At 40.4% G+C, this 21887-nt stretch overlaps 1 protein-coding gene across 10 annotated transcripts in view; it reads right to left on the reverse strand.

Annotated features, from left to right (window-relative positions):
• The window catches only part of MYO5A (myosin VA), a 96373-nt gene that overhangs the window by 45388 nt on the left and 29098 nt on the right, over positions 1 to 21887 (reverse strand). For 9 of the 10 annotated variants that reach the window (XM_052672353.1, XM_052672354.1, XM_052672350.1 and 6 more), the window contains exons 5-11: positions 11641 to 11797; positions 8275 to 8418; positions 6590 to 6671; positions 5177 to 5284; positions 4600 to 4706; positions 1839 to 2104; positions 1162 to 1243 (exon numbers count right to left, since the gene is read on the reverse strand). In XM_052672353.1, coding sequence (XP_052528313.1) covers positions 1162 to 1243; positions 1839 to 2104; positions 4600 to 4706; positions 5177 to 5284; positions 6590 to 6671; positions 8275 to 8418; positions 11641 to 11797 — 946 coding nt within the window. Of the gene's footprint in view, positions 1 to 1161; positions 1244 to 1838; positions 2105 to 4599; positions 4707 to 5176; positions 5285 to 6589; positions 6672 to 8274; positions 8419 to 10759; positions 10878 to 11640; positions 11798 to 21887 lie in introns of those variants that run through there. The other variant, XM_052672352.1, reaches the window with a different exon arrangement.

Consider the following 21887-nt stretch of genomic DNA (forward strand, 5'->3'; position numbering starts at 1 on the left):
GCAGGGCCAGCCCACGTGCTGCTTCAGCATCTCAGGCAGTGCATTTGCTGACTGCCAGCACCATCCCACAGGGATTTCAGCAACCAGTACATCTGCCTGCTGCACTGCATGTAGCAAAGGCTGCAGTCCTACGGGTCTGTGTCCACAGGGCCAGTCTGGCAGTTTAGAAAGGAATCACACAAACACCTCTAGACTGCATCCTTTGTGAAACACGTGGGAAAGAGAACATGGGAGCAGTGATCCCATCCCAACAATAAACGAACCTTTATTATTTTCACAGAATGATTTTTTTTTCTGTAGAGCTGAGAAAACTCTGAAATACCTTACGCTTAGCAGTTATGACATGCAGCTTATGGAGCTGAAGCCATCTGCAGCACTATAGATACAGAACCACCATTCCGGACCTGGGAAGCTAACCTCAGTTCCAACATGCTGCTTAATCCCAATCCGTGTCCCTGCTGCTGGGATAAACAATTGCTAAGGGTGATCCAGTTCTGCAAATACACACCACCACTGAAGTGCTCTTATAAATATAGTTCAAAGCTATTCCAGCACTGCAGCACAGCCTAGCAACAGGCTTGGCATAAATAACTTGCCTCATCATTATGCAGGTAAGATATATAATTAAAAATGTCACTGAGGCTGACAGGAGAGAGAGAATCATGATCTCTCTGAAGGAGGGAGAAGAGGCACTTCTTGCCACACGTCAGTGATCATCTTAAGGACATGACTGTAAACCCTCAAAAAATAATGCCATTTGCAATAGGAGAGAAAGTGAGCAAGGCAGATTTCCAGCAATGAAGTTCTGCTCTCTGCTGTCAGTGTAGAGACTCTTGTTGCAGGTTATAAAGACACAACTAACTCAAACTTCATCCATACAGTGTTCTCATTGACAGGCAATCTCAGGGTCTTAATTGCTAGGCACTGCCTCTGTCTTACAATTGTTACTGTGATCGGAATTTCAAATAGTCCCAGAGCAGCAGTTAGTCATAAAATCTATTTTCAGGAGATAGTCAATCTTTCCCCAGCCCCTAAAACCCATGGCCAGGACAGCTGGTTAATAGACTGAAGGAATTCATCCTAACCACTGGGGACCCAATTAGCAGAATGGACTTTGGTGAGAGGAAAGGGAAGAGGAAATGCCAGTAATTTCCTTCTTACCATATTGAACTGCTGCTGCAGTTTTTCGTTGGCATAGTTGATACAGAACTGTTCAAAGCTGTTGATTTCAAATGTCTCAAATCTGAAAGTAGATATTCAACAATATTTTTTCAGTGAAAAGAGAGATTAAATGATTCCACAACTTTAAATTCCCTCCCAGTGATCGAATTCATTGCATTATTCTAGGCATAAAAACCATAACCATGTAACAAAGCACATGGGGTAACAGCAAGTCACAGAGCAAGATCAGAAATGCTCTTTTTGGCAGGGATGAAGAACACAGGGAAGACATTGATGTTCCTAGAGAGCACGTTAGTTACCTCTGTCAACTCTGACCATGAGGTGACAACTGGCATATGACCTTCTCCAATACAATACATAATGGAACAACCAATATAAAAAATTTGAAATCCCACAGTAGATGTCAAACTTAAAAGTCAAGACAAACATCTTGGATGGCTTATCAAAACTAAACACCTACTCACTTCACCTGGAAAAAGCAACAGGTAAGAGTTTGTTTTAGGTTTTTTTTGTGTGTTTTGACTTTTTGGTTGGTGTTTGTTTGTTTGTTTGTTTGTTTGTTTGTTTAATCCACACAGTGCAGCATGACAAAGACCAAAATAATTTGTGGTAGATAATCATGTAAGAGGTAATGCACCTCTAGCAAAAAGACTCACCCATAGATGTCCAACACTCCAATGAAAGAATGTTGCTTTACGGTAGAATGAAGGGCTTTGTTCACGTGATCTACAATCCAGTTAAAGAGATTAGCATAGATATGTTTGGCAAGTGCATCTCTGGCATTGATGGCATGGAGTTTAGAAACTGGCTTGATGTAGGTTTCAGTGGCAGTTGCAAGCTTCCTATGGCAAAGCCAGTGAGCCATCTCTTCATACTCCACACCCATGAGGTCACAGAAGATGGTGAGGGGATCATGCTTGGGCTAATAAAAACAAAATCATTAGGTCTTGAAATAGTATTACTGGTAGCATACATGCAATCACAATCAGAAGAACTGCCTGCCTGCAGTGATCTAACCATAAGCAGCAAGTGCAGCTCCCTTAGCTTATCTTTCTCCAGAGCACAAGTTCCCTACCCACATATCACATTCACAACACTGAAGTAAATTACTGAAACAGTTTTTCCCCAAAGGCATTTCCCTGTACCTGTGTTCGTAAAAAGTCCCACACAGGCAACGTGCAACCCCCACAAAAATGAATCATCTAGCCTCCCAGGGACAGACTTTGCATTTTGAATACCTCTAACTGTCTTAGTTTTGAGTAAAATGCAGAGGACAGGGCATCAGCTTATGACATAACGGACTACAGCTTCTGTGTAGTGCTCTCCTCTAATCATATACACCATGGCAGGGAGTGACAGGTAATGGGGGATCACAGCTCAAGCTAAGAATGAATACGAAGAAGTGTCAAAGTGATTTAGCATTCTGGTCTCAGAATTTAAAGGAGTATTTTCCTGCTGAAGTCTGGAGACAAATGTTAAGAGATCAGAGAACAGAAAGGATGTTGCCAAACTCTCAGATTGGGCTTAAAAATGTTAAATTAAAAAAAAAAAAAAAAAAAAAGACCTTTGGTTTACGATGTCAAACCAACTAGCATGGTTTGCACAGTGAAATGGGAATGGGTATATAACATTTCCGCATAAAAATCAGTGCAGAGGGTTTACTTCTCAGTGAGTTAAGTCACCATACTTTGTTACTAACGAGCAAACCAGAAGAGAAATCAAGGACAGACAGGTCTTTCCTTTCAAGGAATTCCCCTAACACTACTTCCTCATCATATTCACCTCGCAGTCTATGGCTCAAGAGCATGCTGACATGAAGCATCTTGACAAGAACAGATTATAGGGAACCGTTACTACATGCCCAATAACTTCGAGTACATCAGCTTTATCTTCCTTTTTCTATGTCCTTCTGCTTCTCTGGGGCTTACTGCAGTTCTTAGGGCATACAGTCCCCAAGGCAGTGCTGTCACACCCCTAAAATCCAGTTAACCGAGCACATCTTCTTTGGGCTTAGCCACACCACTTTAACTGGCTCAGAAAACAATAATAAAGCAATAACAACAAAAATAACAAGAACTGCACAAGAGTTCCATGTTAGGGTTACTCAAAGTGACATTGAAGTGATTAATTCACACAGCATGGTGTGGAGACATTCACTGAGCTCCCCAAAGCACACCCTTGCATCACTGCAATCAGACCCATCTGCATGGTGGCAGAGCTCTGCACAACACAGCTATTGTCAGAGCTCAGGTAGCTGAAGGCAGGGAGCAGACATTTGTCTCTGCCTGCTACATGCTTACCACATCAGGATAGGATTGCACAGGAACTTTCAGCTTTGTACTATTCATTCAGTGGGATTACTGCATCGGGGATATTCATTACAATCCAGGCTACCTCATCATGTTCTGGGCCTCATCTGCTTCCCACCTGCGATCATCAAATGATGCTTCCTTTGTAGTCAAAACCTTTTTAAGACACATCAAAGAGCTAGACCATCGTTGTGCTTTCACAGCAACTATCTGTTAGATTCCTCAGGTGATGTCAGAGCAGGCACACTAATTAGCTGTGGTCCTACGGAGGACCTGTTGTCTCAGCTCCAGAAACTGCTACTGCAGATGCTTGAGAAATCAACTGCTAGCAAGGTGAAAATAAAGCCTGCAACTGCTGCTACTCTTTGAAGAGAGAATGATGAAGGCTGTGTAGTACAGCAGTAGGCATTCAAGGAAAGGCAGAAGGAGAAACTGCTCACTTGTGAATCCAAGGAAAAGAGTGACAAGAATAGAACAAGCCAGATCTTTTTTGCTTCCCTTCTCCAGAATAATAACTCCAGTAAGAAGCTTTGGTCTTTACTGAGTAAAGAAGTTTTGCCCTTATCAGACTTCATACTTCTCAATGTGGACTTCCAGAAAGTTAATAAAGGACTGAAAAAGTCACGATAACCTTAAATGCATCGCATGAATCACATCTGTATATCCTTGGCTCCCATCTAGACATCCCAGAGGACTTTGCAATACATTTGCTTTGCAATTATTTGGCTGGTTTGGTATTTAACATAAAGCAGCCCGTCCTGCAAACCATTTACTGTTGGCAGGGAATGTATTCATGTAGGAATATAAAGATCTAGATATCTGCCCGGGATTTCAAAGCTAGTCTGTCTAGAAGACCTTTCTAGGACAGACCAATTACAATGCTGAAAAGAAATTAAGGCAATCACAGTTATAATACAAAGAATACTGTCTAAAGGTCGTAAACTAAGAAGAGTTGGATCCACTTCCAAAAAGAACATAAACAAATTAGAAACAACACAGTTTGCATCTTTATGTTATTACTTTTTTTTCCAGGAGAGATTCCTGTAAACAAGCAAAAGACAGGACTGCCAGAAGAGAAAGCATGCTCCTGAGCTCATCTACTACTTACAGGAATGGTGCAGCTGTCTGAATCCCGAGCTGCAAACTCCACATTGCCCAAGTGAAGGATGCCAGCGAGGATTCGAAAAATTCCCATCTGGTAGGAATCACTAATCCCTGAAAAAATGATGAATAAAATGTTTAGAGTGGAGAGAGAAGTAAAGAATCATGAGTCATGGCTGAAAAATTTTATGAAGAGGAGAAAAACTATACTAGTATGTGTGGGATTTTGTAAGAGAAATTGGTATTTGAACGTGCTCCTTGGCTCCAATTCTATCAAAACCATCTTATTACCAGATGCAAAGTAGATCCAGAAAAATGAACTGTTTAATTTGCTGTTTCAAAATGCTTTCTCAGAGATCTCCAACACTGTACGTTGGGTACCCAGCATTTATGTACGTTTATATTTGTTCTTCTGCACTAGATATGTGATTGCACTGCAATTTAGTATCACCTAAAGACAATAAAAATATCTCAATCCCTGAATTTTTTTAAACAGAATCAAATACCAAGAAAACATACCCAGGCAACATGGAAAACATTTGCTGGTGTATCACATTTGGGATATGATTATATTTACTAGTTACCTAGCAAAGTGCAGGCTTGTCTGGTGTTCACCATTTCCTTAGCATCATCAATGCCATCAATCACAGGGCTTCCACCTTGCTTTGTGTAATGAAAGTAATTTGCATTGCCTGTAAGACAAAAACCAACTCTTTCACACACACCGGTGCAGAAACTCATGGCACATCTGTAAAGATGTGTAAAAATTAAGTTGCTCTTGACAAATGATTGAAATCTGATTTGAAATATCTCAGTATATTTTTTGTTTCCTAGTTTTTAGCATCCACTTCATCTGGAGAACATTTCTTTCCTAGAGTTAACAGTGCAAGTGAGTATTTTTAAGCTACACATTTCCTATGACAGGCCCTCAAGCATACCCTTTACCTAACATGGGTTCACACTTCCACACCTGTGGAATAGTAATTTTGCAAACAATTATTCCAACCAGCTCAGAGGTAGGTACAGAATTGACAGCAGCAGCACTTTGGAGTTATTTGGCAGGTATTATTATGCTATTATTGCATGAGGACGTTTTAAAAAATCTATTTTGTCCCTGTTATCTTCTCATCTCTCTTTTATAGCCCAGTTAAGTCTATGAGTATCTGTGACCCATTCTGGCTGAGAATTGGAGAACTGATGGCTTCATATCATTTGGGAAGAGCAATGGGCTTCACTGCGAGTAGTTCTTGGATATTATATACATTTCTACAGTTTTTGTAGCCACACTTTCAGCTGCAGTAAGATTCTTTTTCTTCTGATCTACTAATGTTTCAAGAAAATTGAAAGAGGAGTCGGCACCATGGCTTCTTTAGCTATAATTACATCAGTTCCTCTTTCCCTGTGTCAGTAGGTGTGAATCCCAAATGTGCTAGGATGGTGTAGAAGATTAGAGCAACACTCAAAAAGCAGAAGGATATTTCAGAAATCACCACTGACACATTGTGCAGCCTTCCCACTACACAGCTAACTTTGAAAAACTTTTTTATTCGAAAAATGTCAGCAGATTTGTGAGCACTGGATGAACAGGAATGGTAGAATAACTGTTGGCAAGAGCGCAAGTCACAATGTGCAGATACAAAATACTCTGTAAGCTTTTCAGGTGTTTGTACCAAAATGAAAAAATTCTCGAGCTGCTCTGTGGAGACATAGGAGAAAGGTTTTAGAGGTCAAAGAGAAGGGAATGTCACCCTTCCAAGTGGAAAAATACTCTGAAATCCGGACGCAGTAAGTCTGCATGATTACAACCACAGTGCATTAGAGTATGCTGAAGAAACAAATCTGTTACTTTCATTTTACCTTTAAAACAAAACAAAACAAAACCAACAAAATATGAGGTGTGCCATTTTAATTATTTTCAACATACCTAGGGCTCAGAAAAGCTCAGAGATACTGCCTTGCATGTACATTTGCACAATACAAAATTGTGAATTTCATACCTAATCGTAGAGTTTTAAATTCAGGTAATGCTGCAGAGGCACAGAGTTGGTAAAAGATGTGGTAATTTCTCTCCTCTTCTGCCTTTAAAAGAAAGAGGTTGATTATATTTCACAAAAAACAATCAGACAAAATACCCTAGGTTTAATACATTCTCCTGCACTACATTAAAAGCATGGAAGTCACAAGGAAAAAGGAATCTATCTCATCCTCTGTCATTTCCTTCTTTATTAATATAATCCATTTTCAACAGCAAGAAGCATGCAGACATTTTCACGTTTAAGAAAAATGCATGATTTCACTTTTCAGAATTGTAGATTACTATTAAATATAGATCAGATCACAGAATCACAGAATCACAGAATCACCTGGGTTGGAAGGGACCTCAAGGATCATGTAGTTCCAACCCCCCTGCCTAGCAGGGCCACCAAACATCCACATTCAGATCAGGTTGCCCAGGACCCCGTCCAACCTGGCCTTGAACACATCCAAGGATGGGGCATCCACAACCTCCCTGGGCAGCCCGTTCCAGGGCCTAACCACTCTCCTTGTGAAGAACTTCCCCCTAACATCCAACCTAAATCTTTCCTCCTTCAACTTTGATCCATTTCCCCTAGTCCTGCTGTTGTCAGCCCTTCTGAAGAGTTTACTCCCCTCCTGGGTGTAGGTTCCCTTCAGGTATTGATAGGCTGCAATGAGGTCGCCCCGCAGCCTTCTCTTCTCCAGGCTGAACAAGCCCAACTCCCTCAGCCTGTCCTCATAGGGGAGGTGCTCCAGCCCCCTGATCATCTTAGTCGCCCTATGGATTCTATGTGTGAGCAAAATGATCATACTTAAAGGCTTTTCATTTTCCAAAAATAACTAATACCATTTGCTTCAGCATTTATAGTAAGCTGGTGAAGAGAGAATCTTTCCTGCCAAGGCAAAGCCGGAATTTTAAAATGGAAGACAAACACGGCTCAGAAGGTTCTGACTCATGAATAACATCATAATTCTGAATGTAAGGGCACCAAACTTCGTAAATTCAAATTAAAAAATAAACTAGAAAAACACTCTGCTTTTGCTATATTATGTGCAACAAATTTATCTTATATTTGAAATGACAGTACTTCATGTAACACCCTTACACAGTACAAACTGTGATAATTTGCTCTGTATCTTTAGGCAGCCAGTCAAGAGTAAGTCAATTTTCACTAAGCTCTAGCTAGACTGGTAAGCAAATATAGAGAGGATACGATGAGAGATAAAGAGAGATGAAATTACATATTCTCCAAAGTATGATTTTTAATCATTGTGATAGCAGTGGGTTTTAACAAGAGATTTAAAGTGAGATAAGATGGCAGCTTTACAAACCACAGCCGAGAGCTCTTCTTGAGCATGGGTGTTCCTGTTAGGTTTTGAAGTCCAATTTTATAACACTATGGTTAGCACAAACCAATACCTGGTAGTGCACTGAAAGTATTCCTAAAATGCACATCTTTTTAAATACGCATGCTACTACTGTGGATAATTCATATATTAAAGAGCTACTTGACTTTCCTTCTCTCTTCCCTCTCCACATGTAGTACAGTGAAAATACATTACAACCATCCCTTACAAGAAACACCTGATATCAGCAAGCAATGGCTTTTTTAGCATAGTCATATAAAATATATACATATAGATAATAACTTTGCATCAGTATTACCTGAAATACCACTCTTGATTTCTCCAAGAGATAAGTTCTCATATTAGCACCAATGATTCGATACCTCTTGTCAAAACCAATTTCAATGTATTTCCCAAAGCGACTGCTGTTGTCATTCCTGGTTGTTTTGGCATTTCCAATAGACTGAAAAGAGGAAATTTTGTAAAGGCAAAACAGCTTTTAGAAATGATCGTATCTATCTGACCCTGGCTCACAAATGCATAAAACACTTTTTTGTTCAGTTTTCAAAACAATCAAGAATTTAACAAAGAACAACTTCTGCCTGGTCAGCAAGTTACATCCAAATATTGTCATTTCATTGACGTGAGATCTGGAGCTGATCTTCTTGTAATGATTTCTCTTCCACAGAGTAACTTTCCAGCTAAGTATCATTAAGTGCTCCCTGAAGTCTTTTAGAAGGAATTAAAGATTCTAACAGAATGCTTACATATATGCTGGTTTCTTCTAAGGGTTTAATAAAACCATGCCCATTACTTCACATTGTATATATTCACATACACATGTATAAAGACACATGTAGAGTACTTGCAACCTCTGTGCATCTATGTATCACAAAGCCATAAGCCAGCAAACAGCCACTGTACCCTGTTGGGCTAACACTTCTACTATTTTACAACCAACCACACTCCAAAACTACTTCCACAAATGTGCTGTATAGAATATTTACTGTGTGCCTAAACATAATCTAGAAGTTAAAATGTACAGACCCACGTAATTACTCTGAAATCAAATTCTTGCCACAGCAGCTTGGTTATAGATTCAGGGATAGTCTTCAACACTGCCATGGCAGCAAAGCCATTTCAGTGCACCTCTGACTTGCAGCACCTCATCAGTGTTAGGATTCACACTACTGCTGGTACCAGACTGGAAATACCACAACTTTGAGACATGCAAATTACAATACACTGAATTTCGAAGGAAAGCAGTTTCTCTTCTAAACGAAATCATAGTAAAGGCACCACGTAGCAATTCACTTTCAAAAATGCTAAAGGTATCTCTGCAGCAAAAGGAATTGAACGTGGGCAAACTCAGTTAGTTACACCGTCTGTATCCATATGCCACCATGTGTATGCTAACCAGTAACTTAGAAGCACACTTAAATAAAAAGCGGCAGAGCTGTATCTGTGTTGTCGTTCTCTGATTCATGTAGCCATCTATAGGAACTCTGCACTGAAATAAATTTTGAGAAAAGCAAATGAGAACCAACAGCCACACTGAGCTCAGTATTCCAAATCTGTAGGCAGAACAGCAGTGAATCTGTAAGCACTAGCAGCTATAGCACTGGAAGCTGGGATTAGACTGAGAAACCCCATTAGGGCAGCAGCAGCGCGCCTGTCCAAGCAGATGTCAAAGTGGTTATCAGACAAATGTTGCCATAAAGAACAAATTGCATCTCTGCAGTTCTAAGAAATACTGAACGCATTCAAACCGAAGACATTCAAACTTCATTCCTATATTTTAAGCTCATTGCCTCTGTGATATATTTTGTTGCTGTAGGTAGCACTGTAACGTTACAATATCTTCAGAAACCAATTACTACTTTGAAATGGCCTGTCCCAAAGTCCTAAGCTGTATACATACAAACAGTAAAGAAAGCCTTTGGTGTTACAAAGACTGCTGACCACAGTACACAGTAAGCTGTACAATTTGCATAGCCACACAGGGTACCAAATAATGAGCAGAGGGTACTTATAGAAGGATTTGTTTCAAGACTTGACTTGCAGTTGGCAGAATGTTTATAGCCATTAATTAGAAAACTAGTTACTCTAATAGTTGCTAGTAATGTCAGTGTATAATGGTCATTTGATATTAGATATTCAGTGGGCAAATTCTGACACTAACAGTAATTTTGACATAGAAATTTAAAAATAAAATTACCTTCTGCTCAACATCGCAAATTTAAAGTTCAGCACTTCTAAGCTGAATTCTTCCTAACCTACATAGTTTAATTTTTGTTTCTGCTGATTTATCAGCTGAAAAGTTCAGAACATTAATTTTGCTATGCTAGGTTCTGTGTACAACTTTACATTTCATAACACCCACTTTAAAGCCTATTTAAAGTTCAAGTGTTAGAAGTTAAAGGGTAACTTTCACCAATTACAAAAACTTTTAAAGTAATTCTAACTCCAGATCTATGCAGGTTCATGAAGTTGTTATCCCTATAAAATAAAATAACAGCACCATCACACCTTAACATAGCCAAGGATGACACGATGCTTACTGTCACAGCTGCAGCAGTGAAAGTAGTACTTTGGGGTTAGTTCACTCATGCAAAACTGCCACTGCTTCCAAGGACCCAAGCTGCCTCTGCTGGGTAGGAGCAGCTCAAGGCAAGGCTCAGCAGTCCTGGCTTTTTGCCATCACTGGGCACATTGGTTACTCAACAGCAGAGCCCATTGCTGATCAATATACCCCGCAAACAGTTTCAAAACAGCACACAGCACCACAAACCAGGCACAATTACCTTGTGACAGAACACACACAATTGTGATGGGGCAGCTATAGTCTGAGTATCATGAACTCCTCATGCCAGGAGGAAAGAAGAAATAAAAGAGTTCATTTTTAAAAATACCTGAGGAAAAAAACAACGGCAGCATCTTGCATTTCATATCTCACTTTGTGCTCTCCATTTGCTCATGTCTGTCCATTCATACTACTTCACTGAGATGCTAAACATCTACCAAGACATCCATCATTCCTAAGCCAATGGCTTTGGAACCTGACTACAATAACATGGAGATTACTATACAAATGAAATATTATAGTCTGAGCTAATTATTTCCAAATTATGTTTTCTGCCATTTTTCCTCTCCAAAACTGTGTGCATCTCATGTAACTTTACTTTCTCATCTATCTTCCCTGTTGAAATTTCGCTAAAATTGACTATTTGCTTTATTCAATTACTCTCTTCCCCTCAACACATAATCAACCTTTCTTCAATGTGTTCTACAGGTAAGACAAGAAATTTCCATCCATTTTGGAACTGAACATGCAAAAACAGCCCCCTGCACTTGCATTGGGCTGGCAGCCTGGAAACTACAGTGGTTACAAAGTTGAAGAGATTTATAGCAGTATTAATATAAAAATTACTTTGTTATGTGAAATACATTAACAGTAATATAACATTACCTCATGTCTTCTCTCAACCTTTCATAAATATTACACAACATAATAACTACAGCACTTCCTGGTAAATGGCTTAAAAATGAAATTTTAAAACATCTTCAGTCCAGCTTTTTTTTATCCCTATAAAATTAACAATCAATCTCTGTATTGAATACTTATGTTAGTCTCAGAATAATTACTGCAGCAGAAGGGTAGGAGATAGTGCAATAGCTTGCTTACCTCCATTATGGGGTTTGAAGCCAAGACTTTCTCCTCAACATTGGCTTCACTGGCAGATCCACTGACCGTGGCGAAGTACCTCATGGCATACTTGGCAGAAACTGTCTTTCCTGCCCCAGACTCTCCACTCACAATGATTGACTGATTTCGCTCATCTCTGAAACACAAAGACATGCTGATTACCAGCTATTCCCTCATGGACACATGTGTTTTGTGCCCCCAACTTGGCAACAACCCTTCCACCACAAATATTAGCAATACAGCAAGAACGTAGAAGCACGTAGCAGAGGAAGGCTGTTAGTGCTCAAGCTGCCTGAATGGCTAACTGGACTGCTGGTGACCAGGATGCTCAGAGGACTGGTGTTGCCACTACAGTTTAAACAGCCATCAGAGCTTCTCTACAAATCCTGACTACAGTGAATCACCTGTTACTACTTTAACACTACGTACTTTTGCAGCTACTTCTACCCAGAGTGTGTGGTAAAGCACCACCAAATTATCAGTGTTCGTTTGTGAGGATCACTGATGCCATCTTACAGACAGAGAAATCAAAGTCAGAGTCAGCAACAGAAACCTTTCATCCTTTCAATCTAATCACCAGCTTTTCCAAGAATTGTTCTGAATTTGAAAAATTCAAGCAGGACTTGATGCAAGTAGCAGCTCTGGAGCAGAGGATCCCTTTGTTGTGGAGTCATCTCATTAATTTTTTTTTTAAATCACTACTTTCTAACTAAAGCAATTTCCTCTCGTCTGACAGAGGCCTCAATCCATAAACTCCAACTGTATGACTGAAAAACAGATAAAGAATCACTATGAGAGATTAGCATTTTTATAGTTTGACTCTTTTTAAAATAAAAACCATAGAGGATATTTAACAAAACTTACATGTCTTAATTTTTAATGAGTAATAATTTTTAATTCAAAATGCTTCTATCAGTTGGGTGAGTGTAACTATCTTACTACTGGAAAATGATGAAAGAAGGAACAAAATTTTACCCCAAAGATTTAGAGTGCTGGGAGGGACCAGAACTAAAGAGTGTAGGCAAAACACAGACACAGCACTGTAATCGTATAAGCAGTCTGCACAGCCTCTAAATGCCTGAGTAAGCACTGAAGCCCTCAGTAAATGCTATGCAGTGAAGAAACACGCAAGAAAAATCTATTTGTGCTTTCTGTAGCCTCAAGGTCTTCCAGGTGGTGTTGGGTTCTGCTCTGACATCTTCAAAACAAGGTGCTGCTGAAACTATGAAGCTCAATTACAGATCACATGGTTACTCTCAAGCTGTTATGCATCTTCAAAAACATCCCCAAGCACCCAGATAAGAGCACAACTCCAGTACCTACTTCATGCTTCAGAAGTACTACAGAGTAGCAGGCTAAAGGCAGCTCCTGGTTATATCTGGCATCTGTGGGAGAGCCAAGGTGTGATTCATCTAACCAAAGGAAGTCATCAGTTAAAGCAGGTTTTTTGGTAAGAGGAAATGGTTGGGTGCTGCTTTAAATCGAATATGAAAGTGTTAAGGAGATCAAAGCAACCTAATTTTATGTTTTAAACTTCCATTTAACACATGATAGGTGCGAATGACTACAGCACAGTTCACACATTAGCATACATCAAACTGCCAGTCTTGGTGGGAGAAGTTGGGTAACTACCGAGCTTAATTCCAAGCTGCAGATAGCCCAGGTCAGGCATGCAGCACTGCCAGAGATGGGGAAGTCAGAACACCTGTCTGGTGAGACAGCTCCTTCAGAAAGGCCACCAAGCCTGCTGCATGCACCTGAGTGAGGTCTGTGGTGGTGGGGCAGCTAGCAGCAGGGATGAAGATTTCCATTAGGGAAAGGAACAAGAAAAGCTCTGCCTCTTCTTCACTCCCTGAGCGCAGCTAAGGTAGAAGCACACACCCATGGCTCTGCACATCAGGACCCAGCATGACTCACGCTGAAGAGCGCATCCAAAAAGAGCCTCAGAACATGGGAGAAGTCCAGCCAAAGACATGGCGTTTAAGCTTAAATGGGGCAAAGGACCATTAACAATTTTCTGCTCACACAGACAGTCCCTGCAATGAGTCAAACGCAGAATAATTTCTTCACAGGACTGGTAGTTTTTCTTTTTCTAGTGCTCTTTGATGCAGAAAAAAAACCAAACCAGCATACCACTATAAAATCAGAAACTTCTGTTACAATTTCAGGATCTAACTAACACAGGAGATCAGCAATGACATAAGAAGCTTTTAATTTGTGGATCAGCTCTGTTTCACGTATTAAATATCATTAAATACACGAAGACTCATGAAGCTATGAAATGGATCCTCTGATGCTTGCAGATATTTATAACCTAGTTCCCAAAGTAAAGAATGCTTTCACAAAACAAAGTAATGAAACCTCAGTTCTGCACACTTCTAACAAAACTGTCAACAAAAAGACACTCTGCTGCCAAGGGAGGAACATCAAAATAAGTATGTCTGGTTCTAATTGTCACATCCCTTAAGGATCTGTTCCAATAGCTGAGGAATCCTACATCAGTTCCATCCACTGCTCCAGTTGCAAGACCTAAAGGCATACACAGTGCAAGTGGTAGGATTGGATATACACAGCTTATTATCATTATTCTAGAAACACTTTCCAAAATCATCTGGTGATTTTACACAAAAATCTTCTGGAACAATTCTGAAATAGGATCCTCACGTTAAGGGTACTAAGCAGGAAACTGGTAATATCACATTAACGTTTTATCCAAGCAAGTCATGGTAACTGTTCCATCTTTCTGTTTACCAAGACAAACTGATGCATCACTACTCACATACAGAAAAAAGGCTTCATTTTCAAGCATAAATCCACACCTATGCCTCATCTTGCAGCCTTTCCAAAGCTACCAGTACCAAATTGTCAGTCACTGCTCCAGCTCTCTTCATCCAACAGCTAATTCCAAAGGAGACATCTGCTGCTCAGCCTAGTGAGTGATCTGCCTCAACACTGCCCTGAGGCCCTTGTTATTCCAATCCATCCAAATACTGAAATAACAGAACCAATGTGCATTGCTTCTTTCTTTGCACAACAGCCATCACACTTTTTAAAGAAGGTGGGAAAATTAGCAGAAATCAAACAGAATTAGTTAAAAGTAAGCCAGAGGTCAGATCATCCAGCACATATGTGTGAGCATGCAGTTTTGGTCTGGTGTGTGGGCATTCAGGAACAGCAGGAAAGCAAGTGTCAGAGGACTACAGGAGGGCCTCCCATGTTTGCAAAGACAATAAAGAAAAACGAAGTTGAAGCAATTGCTCTGTAAGAACACTGTTGCTGATCAGCCTGGAGTTGCCCCTCTCCACATCTCAGGACACAAAGGTTTGTTCTTCTCCGTGGCACACGTGTGTTCTCATAACAGAGGAACCATTATTATGTTCAGGTAGTACATACACGCACCGTTTTATAAACTGGCCTAGAGAAGATGTAGCAGCAGCTCCCTGGCACATGGAGCCATGTAGTCTGCAATGAATACTCTGTTTGCAGAAGCTACGGCAGTCAAGAGAAACAAAGGCCTCTCTCTTCCTGTTTGCAGCCAGAGCTCCATGCATGCTCAGACTGCTCTTGTCCTCACAAGTACATTAGTCCATTGTTTAGATTTAACGCACTGGAGTTCCTCTAGCACATTATTCTTTCTGCTTTTTGGCAAAATGCCTACCACCACTCCTGACATGTGGAGGAGGCGCAAGGACAGTGCCACATAGCATCCACAACACATGCAGCAAGGTGAGATGCTACTACCACAGCCCCGGAAAATGCCTGGAACATGACTGCCCTACCACAGGCAGCTGGACACTTTGGCACCAGGGAAAGAAGGAAGGGTAGGCCTCCCCAGCAGCTCTGCAGAGAGGGCTTCATATCATTAAACCTTAAGGAAACAAAATGCCATGTATTTTGGAGGGAAAATACCAGCTAACATAGAACTGAAATGTATTGGACAGTGCATAAAGTGATGGGATAGTATATGCCAGTTTGGTGCAAATGACGGTCAGTCTAATATATAACCTCTGCTTAGGCTACATGAAATTTTCATTCCATATTAAAACAAACCAACAAAAACTAAAAGAGAAAATACAAAAAACATTTGAGTTCTTCAGAGACAAAAATGACAATTTTGCAGCTAAATCACTAGTTCCTCAACCTCTGACCTGGCATTCTGAGCACTTAGCATGTCACCAGTCAGAAAAGAAGCTACAGTTAAAGCTTCCAGCCAATAAAACATGCAAGCAGGGCAATAATGTGTGACACCACTTGCTGTCTGATGACACAACCTAGTATCTGCACAATACTTCTTCATCTTCCTGATGCTTCCTCTTGATGAGGAAATGAGGAAGAACAAGCCAGAAGATGAGAAACTGTAAGAGTCCTTTTTCACCCAAAGGTGGATGATGATCACATCCTGTGATGCAGAACTTTGCTACAGTGATATGATGCTATGCTGAACTATTGGCAGGTGTTTAATCACACCAGACTGGAACAGATTGATAGTGACTAATTTACCATTTGTGGAAACATGAAGCATTATGTTCAGGCATTGGTTTTTGCCATTTCTCAGCAGAGCTCAAAAATAAGATAACGACCAAAAAAACCCACAAAAACTCAGGGTTTAAGATGACAGACCTGGTCATCTCACAAACAAAAGGAAAGTGCTGAGATTGCTTCCAGTAACAGGGCACTTCATTCAGAAATCTTACAAGTCTCCTTCACTCAGGACTATCCTTAAAAAAACACTAATAATAACAGCTGTCAAATAGAAGAGTGACACATTGTGGAATAAAAAACTAATAATGAAAAGAGTGTTATCTATCACAAAAATGATGCCTAATTTTGAAAGGCAATATTCAGATACTGTAGCCAAGCTATACACAGCTCCACTCTGTGACAAGTAATGGCGACAGAATGAGCAATATATGTCACTCACAAATTTTTCATCATCATAACTCTGGGAAAAGACAAAGATCTGTGCGTCGGCTGCTTAATTTTAAAGTTTTGCTCTCCCACAAAGTTCTGTTGGCAGGCAGTATGTTTATGTGGAATCTCACTGTCCAAACTCCCAAACAGAATAGATAAAGACTTACCTCACTCCTGCAAGCTTGAGATCACAACCTACATTCCAGCAGGTTGATTTTTTTTATTGCTTTGAAAAAGCACTGCAAAATTCAAAACTGAAGATAGCTTCAGCTAAAAGGGGATTCAGCACTGGAATAAAGAGTGCTGCAAAGTGACTTGAAATACCTTACTTGCAAAGGAGGTTTTTGTAGAATGCTAATGAAATAACAGTGCAGAAGAAACCAAAAAGCGGTTTGAAAAAAATATTCTTTCGAGACATGAAAAAATGTTTGTTGGAGATGCACATACACCTTAAATCAATACATTTATTAGCATTGACTACCCTTAACTTTAAATTGTGTATCACAGAAATAAGGGAGAGCCTTTTAAAAGGGCTCAGAAAGAAAGAAATTCTACCGAGTCGCAGCTGTCAGCGTCAGTGGAAACAAGAGCAACACTGCCATTGGGCTCCTCTACTGCGTACAAAGTGCTGCTACAATATTAATCATTGCTCTCATTATCCAAGGCAACTTCTAACAATTTCAGTTGACCAACGGAAAAACTGAGGCAAATAAAAAAAGGAAAAAGAAATGCAATAAAACAAACATTAAAGTTATTAAAGGCAGGGTTGCCAATTTTCAAACAATTTTAATACCTTAAGATCTCTGTACCTTCGAAAGCTGTTTCCCACAACAAACAAACAAACAAACAAACAAACAAACAAACAGACTACATTACAGCCATTACTTCATAGCACACTGTCCAAACATCAGGGTAACCAAGACACATAGACTGAAAAACCTCTACCAATCTCTGTTTACCTTTTTCTTCTATACAATACCAAAAGAAAGTCCTTCTTGGAAACATGAAAACTAAAACAGCTAAAAAACCATCAGTACATATTTCAGATGGGATTAAAGAAGCTCAGAGCTACTCAGTTTCATCATCAAAGTACAACATTGTTTTTATGTTTTATTCCTTCCATGACTGATGCATAAGATGAATCACTTGATCTTGTCTTTTACTCTTGGGACTCTCAGGCAAATAATGTCAAATAGATGCATATAAGGAAACACAACATATAAACATCAGCTTGGGAAAAAAACCAACAACAGCTATACAAAATCATTGACATCACCCTCAATATTCATATCAATCCATCCTTACCCAAGCCATCAACATCTCCAGCTGGCAAATGTACATCATCAACAGCTGATTTTAAAAGATTTTGATAGGAACTTCAAACACTTGTCTGTGGTGCATTACTTCAAAGCTGAGCTCTCGGTGCCATCTACCACAGACAAGATTGGCAAGAGAGATCAGACTGAGACCTTCATAGTTAAAACAGAAAGACCAAATAACAGAGTGATCTGATGAGAGCAGCATTAGGACTTACTGTGCCTTTCACTCCAAATCACCTATGTCTGCTAGAAATGAGGACACTGACAAGGTGCTGTTTTTACAGAAGCTTCTTTTCAGCACAGTATGAGAGGAGATGGCCCGAAGGCAGACAGAGCTAAGAACATAATTAAATCTACTGTTCTCAGGATTTTTTGTGTGTGTGTGTCTGTGTGGAATAGATATTGGTTTATTGTTTTCCTTAAGAGTAACAAGCTGAGGTAATGGCTAAGGGCACCATCTCCATGTCATATGACAGTTTCATTTTTTATTTAAATGAACGCTGCACAAACTGCTGCTCAAGGCCTTGTCTTGCAATCTGTACACAGCCAGATCTCCTACTGCTTCAGCACAACACCAAGAACATAATGAATAGCTTGTATTTAATCCAACAGTGACAGTCTGGTCCACTTGATCTCACTGTTGTTTTTCTTCTGCAGTAATGGAGTAGACTGGTAAGCTTGAAATCGCTTCAGATTTTTCAAAACGGTGAACTCTGATCAAAGAAAGTTAGCAATTAACCTGATGCGAAGTTCCTGGGAAAGGACCAGTGACTCAGGGAACATTTGAGGCAGATTCTGTTCTAAGCATGCACATGTAATTACCACTAACATCAACGTGAGTCGTGTCCATCAAAGACAGAAAAGGAACTCGAATTTGCTTTCTGAGTGACACATCATCCTACAGCTGAACTACAGCACCAGGAAAAACAACTCAGGAGAATAACTTCAAAAGTAATGACACTGATGAAAGGTCAGATAGGATTCACTCAGAAAGGCTGGCATGTCTGAAATCTAGCAGTACTTCTATTAGCTACAGCTACTCCAAGAGCCACACGATTAGATAGGCACCAACATAAAACTAGTTTAAGTGAAGCAGATTTTCAAACTGTGCTAGAATACATGTACATATGTGCAGCTGACATGATTGTCTCCAGCAAAGCAACCTCGACACTAAATCAAGTAGGCATACATCTTTGGATATGAGAGTATGACTAAACAAATACATTTATTAAAGATCAATTTCTTCCCACAAGACAGCTATATGAAAACAAAAAAGAGCCCAGAAAAGTTTTACCACCTAACTTTCTCATTGATAAGATTAAGTAAAAGAACTTCATATAATGCACCAGGAACAGAACCATTATGGATGTGCAAAATAACGTAACGGCTTCATTGATGTTCCCAAATAACTTCAAAGTGTCAGTGTTAACAGAACAGAGAAATACATCCAACATTCCACCCATTACAAACAGCTTCTTCCAGCCTTGTTTGTGTTGGAATAATTACCAGCATGGAAGATTGCAAACTCCTTATGAAATCCATCCACTTTCATCAGCTACTGGTGTAAAGTAAGAGTTCTCTGCAAGACGGAATGTTTTCCTATCTTCACAGAAAGCAACTTCAAGAACTTACTAAGAAATTTAGGAAGGAACTTTCCAGCCCCAGCAGGCTGAAGGGAGCACAGTTTTCAAAGGACCAGGCATTTTCCAACACCCAAAACACAGCACAAAGTAGATGAAATGAACTTCTGGAAAAGAATAAAGCATTGGGGTGTGACCAGAGAAATAGGACAAATCCGTGGTATAAGACACATTGTCTCTTACACAAGTTGTCTCATCTGAAGACTCACCAAGTACATCTCCCTCCAATAATCTAAATTACAGTGTTTCCTCAAACACCAGCAATGGCAAACCTGAAATCAAAATGTACCTGTGTTTCCTAGAATGCCCAATTTTCTTCAGCATAAAGTGTGGCTTTGAAGAGAGAGATAAGGATATTGCTCCCACCATGCTGTTGGGCCTAACAAGAGTGTGTGCAGGTGAAAGACACAGTATACACCCATGCATTTCTCTACAGGAAGTTGTAGACAGAAATGTGGTTACCCTGGTCACATTGGCCTTTCAGGAGAGAAACGCAAACAAAGCTCAGAACAAGTTATTGCATCTCACAGCTCAGTATGCATAGCTGTGAATGCAAATAGTTTTGTCAGTGTCTGCAGTACGGGGCACAACGTCTAAAGCAACGTGAAACAGGCCAGCTGTACACATGTACGTGTAACGCCCATATTTACTATGTGCCTTTCTTTGAACCCAAACATATAGCAAATTTCTAGGGTTTTCAGTGTGGTTCTGGTTAAGAGTGATAGTACAAATAGTACTTTAAAGTATAGTACAAAAAGATTTTAGGTACTTCTATAGCTCTATTGTATGCAACGTCCAAGACAAAGAGAGTTCCTCTATATGCACTTTGAGGCTCCTTCCAGCCTGCTTTTCTCCTGCAGGTCCCAAGCACTTCACAGGTATGCTGTCTGCACCTGTGCCTGCATCATAGGAGCCTCACAATTTGTACCAAGTTTGCTGCCTGGTCAACGACAGTTCAGCTCTGCATGATGCTTCCACTGTTACAACTACTTGCTTTTTTAAAAGACAGAAACTGCTTTTTGCACTTATTCCAGTACAAAAGGCAGCTGTAAAACCCACGTGCTTTGGCAAGTTTACTACAGGTCCATGCAATAAACTTAGCTTCACCTTTGCACAGGGTGTTGTGCGGCAGCAAAAGCCGCATATGCCGAGCAGTTCCTGCTCACCATGAAGGCCTCACACTCAGCCCAGGGTGCACAGTGTCTGTCAGGAGTCACTGGAGAAGCTGGCCTCTCTACAAGCCCTGGATTTGCTTTTCCACCAGAACCGTTCAATAAACAAGAATTCATCCGGCAGTTTTCCAGCGCTCTCCAATGAACAGAGCCACAGCTCTGGAGGTGCCAGGCTGGAGCCTGCCTGGGCATTTTGCCCTTCACTGACCTTCTGAACAAACTATTTTCATCACAACAACTTTTGTAGCCCTAAATAAGTTCTATTATCCCCCTGACTTCTGCACTAAGCTCTCTGGCTTGCTATATGGGAAAAGCACCCTGGTTTTGCATTCCCACTTTCCAGTGCTTCCAAGAGCCCAAAGAAAGCTCATGCTCCCTGTGCTCAACCTGCTGAACCCAGCTCCCTGCAAGGCCTCCTCCTTGGGGACAAGATCCCCCTGCACCCAGCCAACACTGACAAATGCCAGCCGAACTCGAGAAACCTTTTTCCCTCATTGTGAAATGGTTTCCTTCTCTCAGTGCTCTTCTGTGTTTGAACATGGCTCCTGCTTCCTGCAGAGCCACGTCATCCCCACATTCCCATTGGTGAAGCCTACAGACTGGGCTGTGTTGGCACATCCCAAAAGGTCTGACACAGATAATTGCATTTTCCACCCTTAGAAGGCTGCTGTGCGGGTTAACAAGCCAAATTTTGTATAACGCCCAGAACGTGCAAAGTGCACTCTATAGTGCAAGGGATTGTTTAGAGACTAAAGGGCTTTGAATGTGGCAACGTGATGAGAGGAAAAGGTTAAAAAAAACCCAACTTATTATCAGTGCTATTCCCCAATAGGAACAGCAGCCACATTCCAGGCCTGTCCTACCTGCGTGCCCTGTACCCATTGGTTTGATTATCTGGATCTAACGTGCTCTGACTGGAAACATCCCAGTCCTTGCAGGAGCCATGCTGAACAATTCAGAGATGTGTTCAGCTGCACCTTGAGTCACAACAACTTGCAGTGATTAGTCAGTAAATCCATTCTTAGTAAAAGACTTAACTTTAATGGGCATTAAACATTAGTCCAGCAAAACCATGATCTTTAGCCACATTTCTCAACATATCTCTAGCTCAACTGTTTAATAAATGTAATGGTCTTTTTTCTTGACATCCTGTTCTGCCACTGGACAAAACGACCTGAGCACAG

This window comes from Tympanuchus pallidicinctus, unplaced genomic scaffold (genome assembly GCF_026119805.1).
Source record: "Tympanuchus pallidicinctus isolate F22 unplaced genomic scaffold, pur_lepc_1.0 scaffold12, whole genome shotgun sequence".
NCBI lineage: Eukaryota > Metazoa > Chordata > Aves > Galliformes > Phasianidae > Tympanuchus > Tympanuchus pallidicinctus.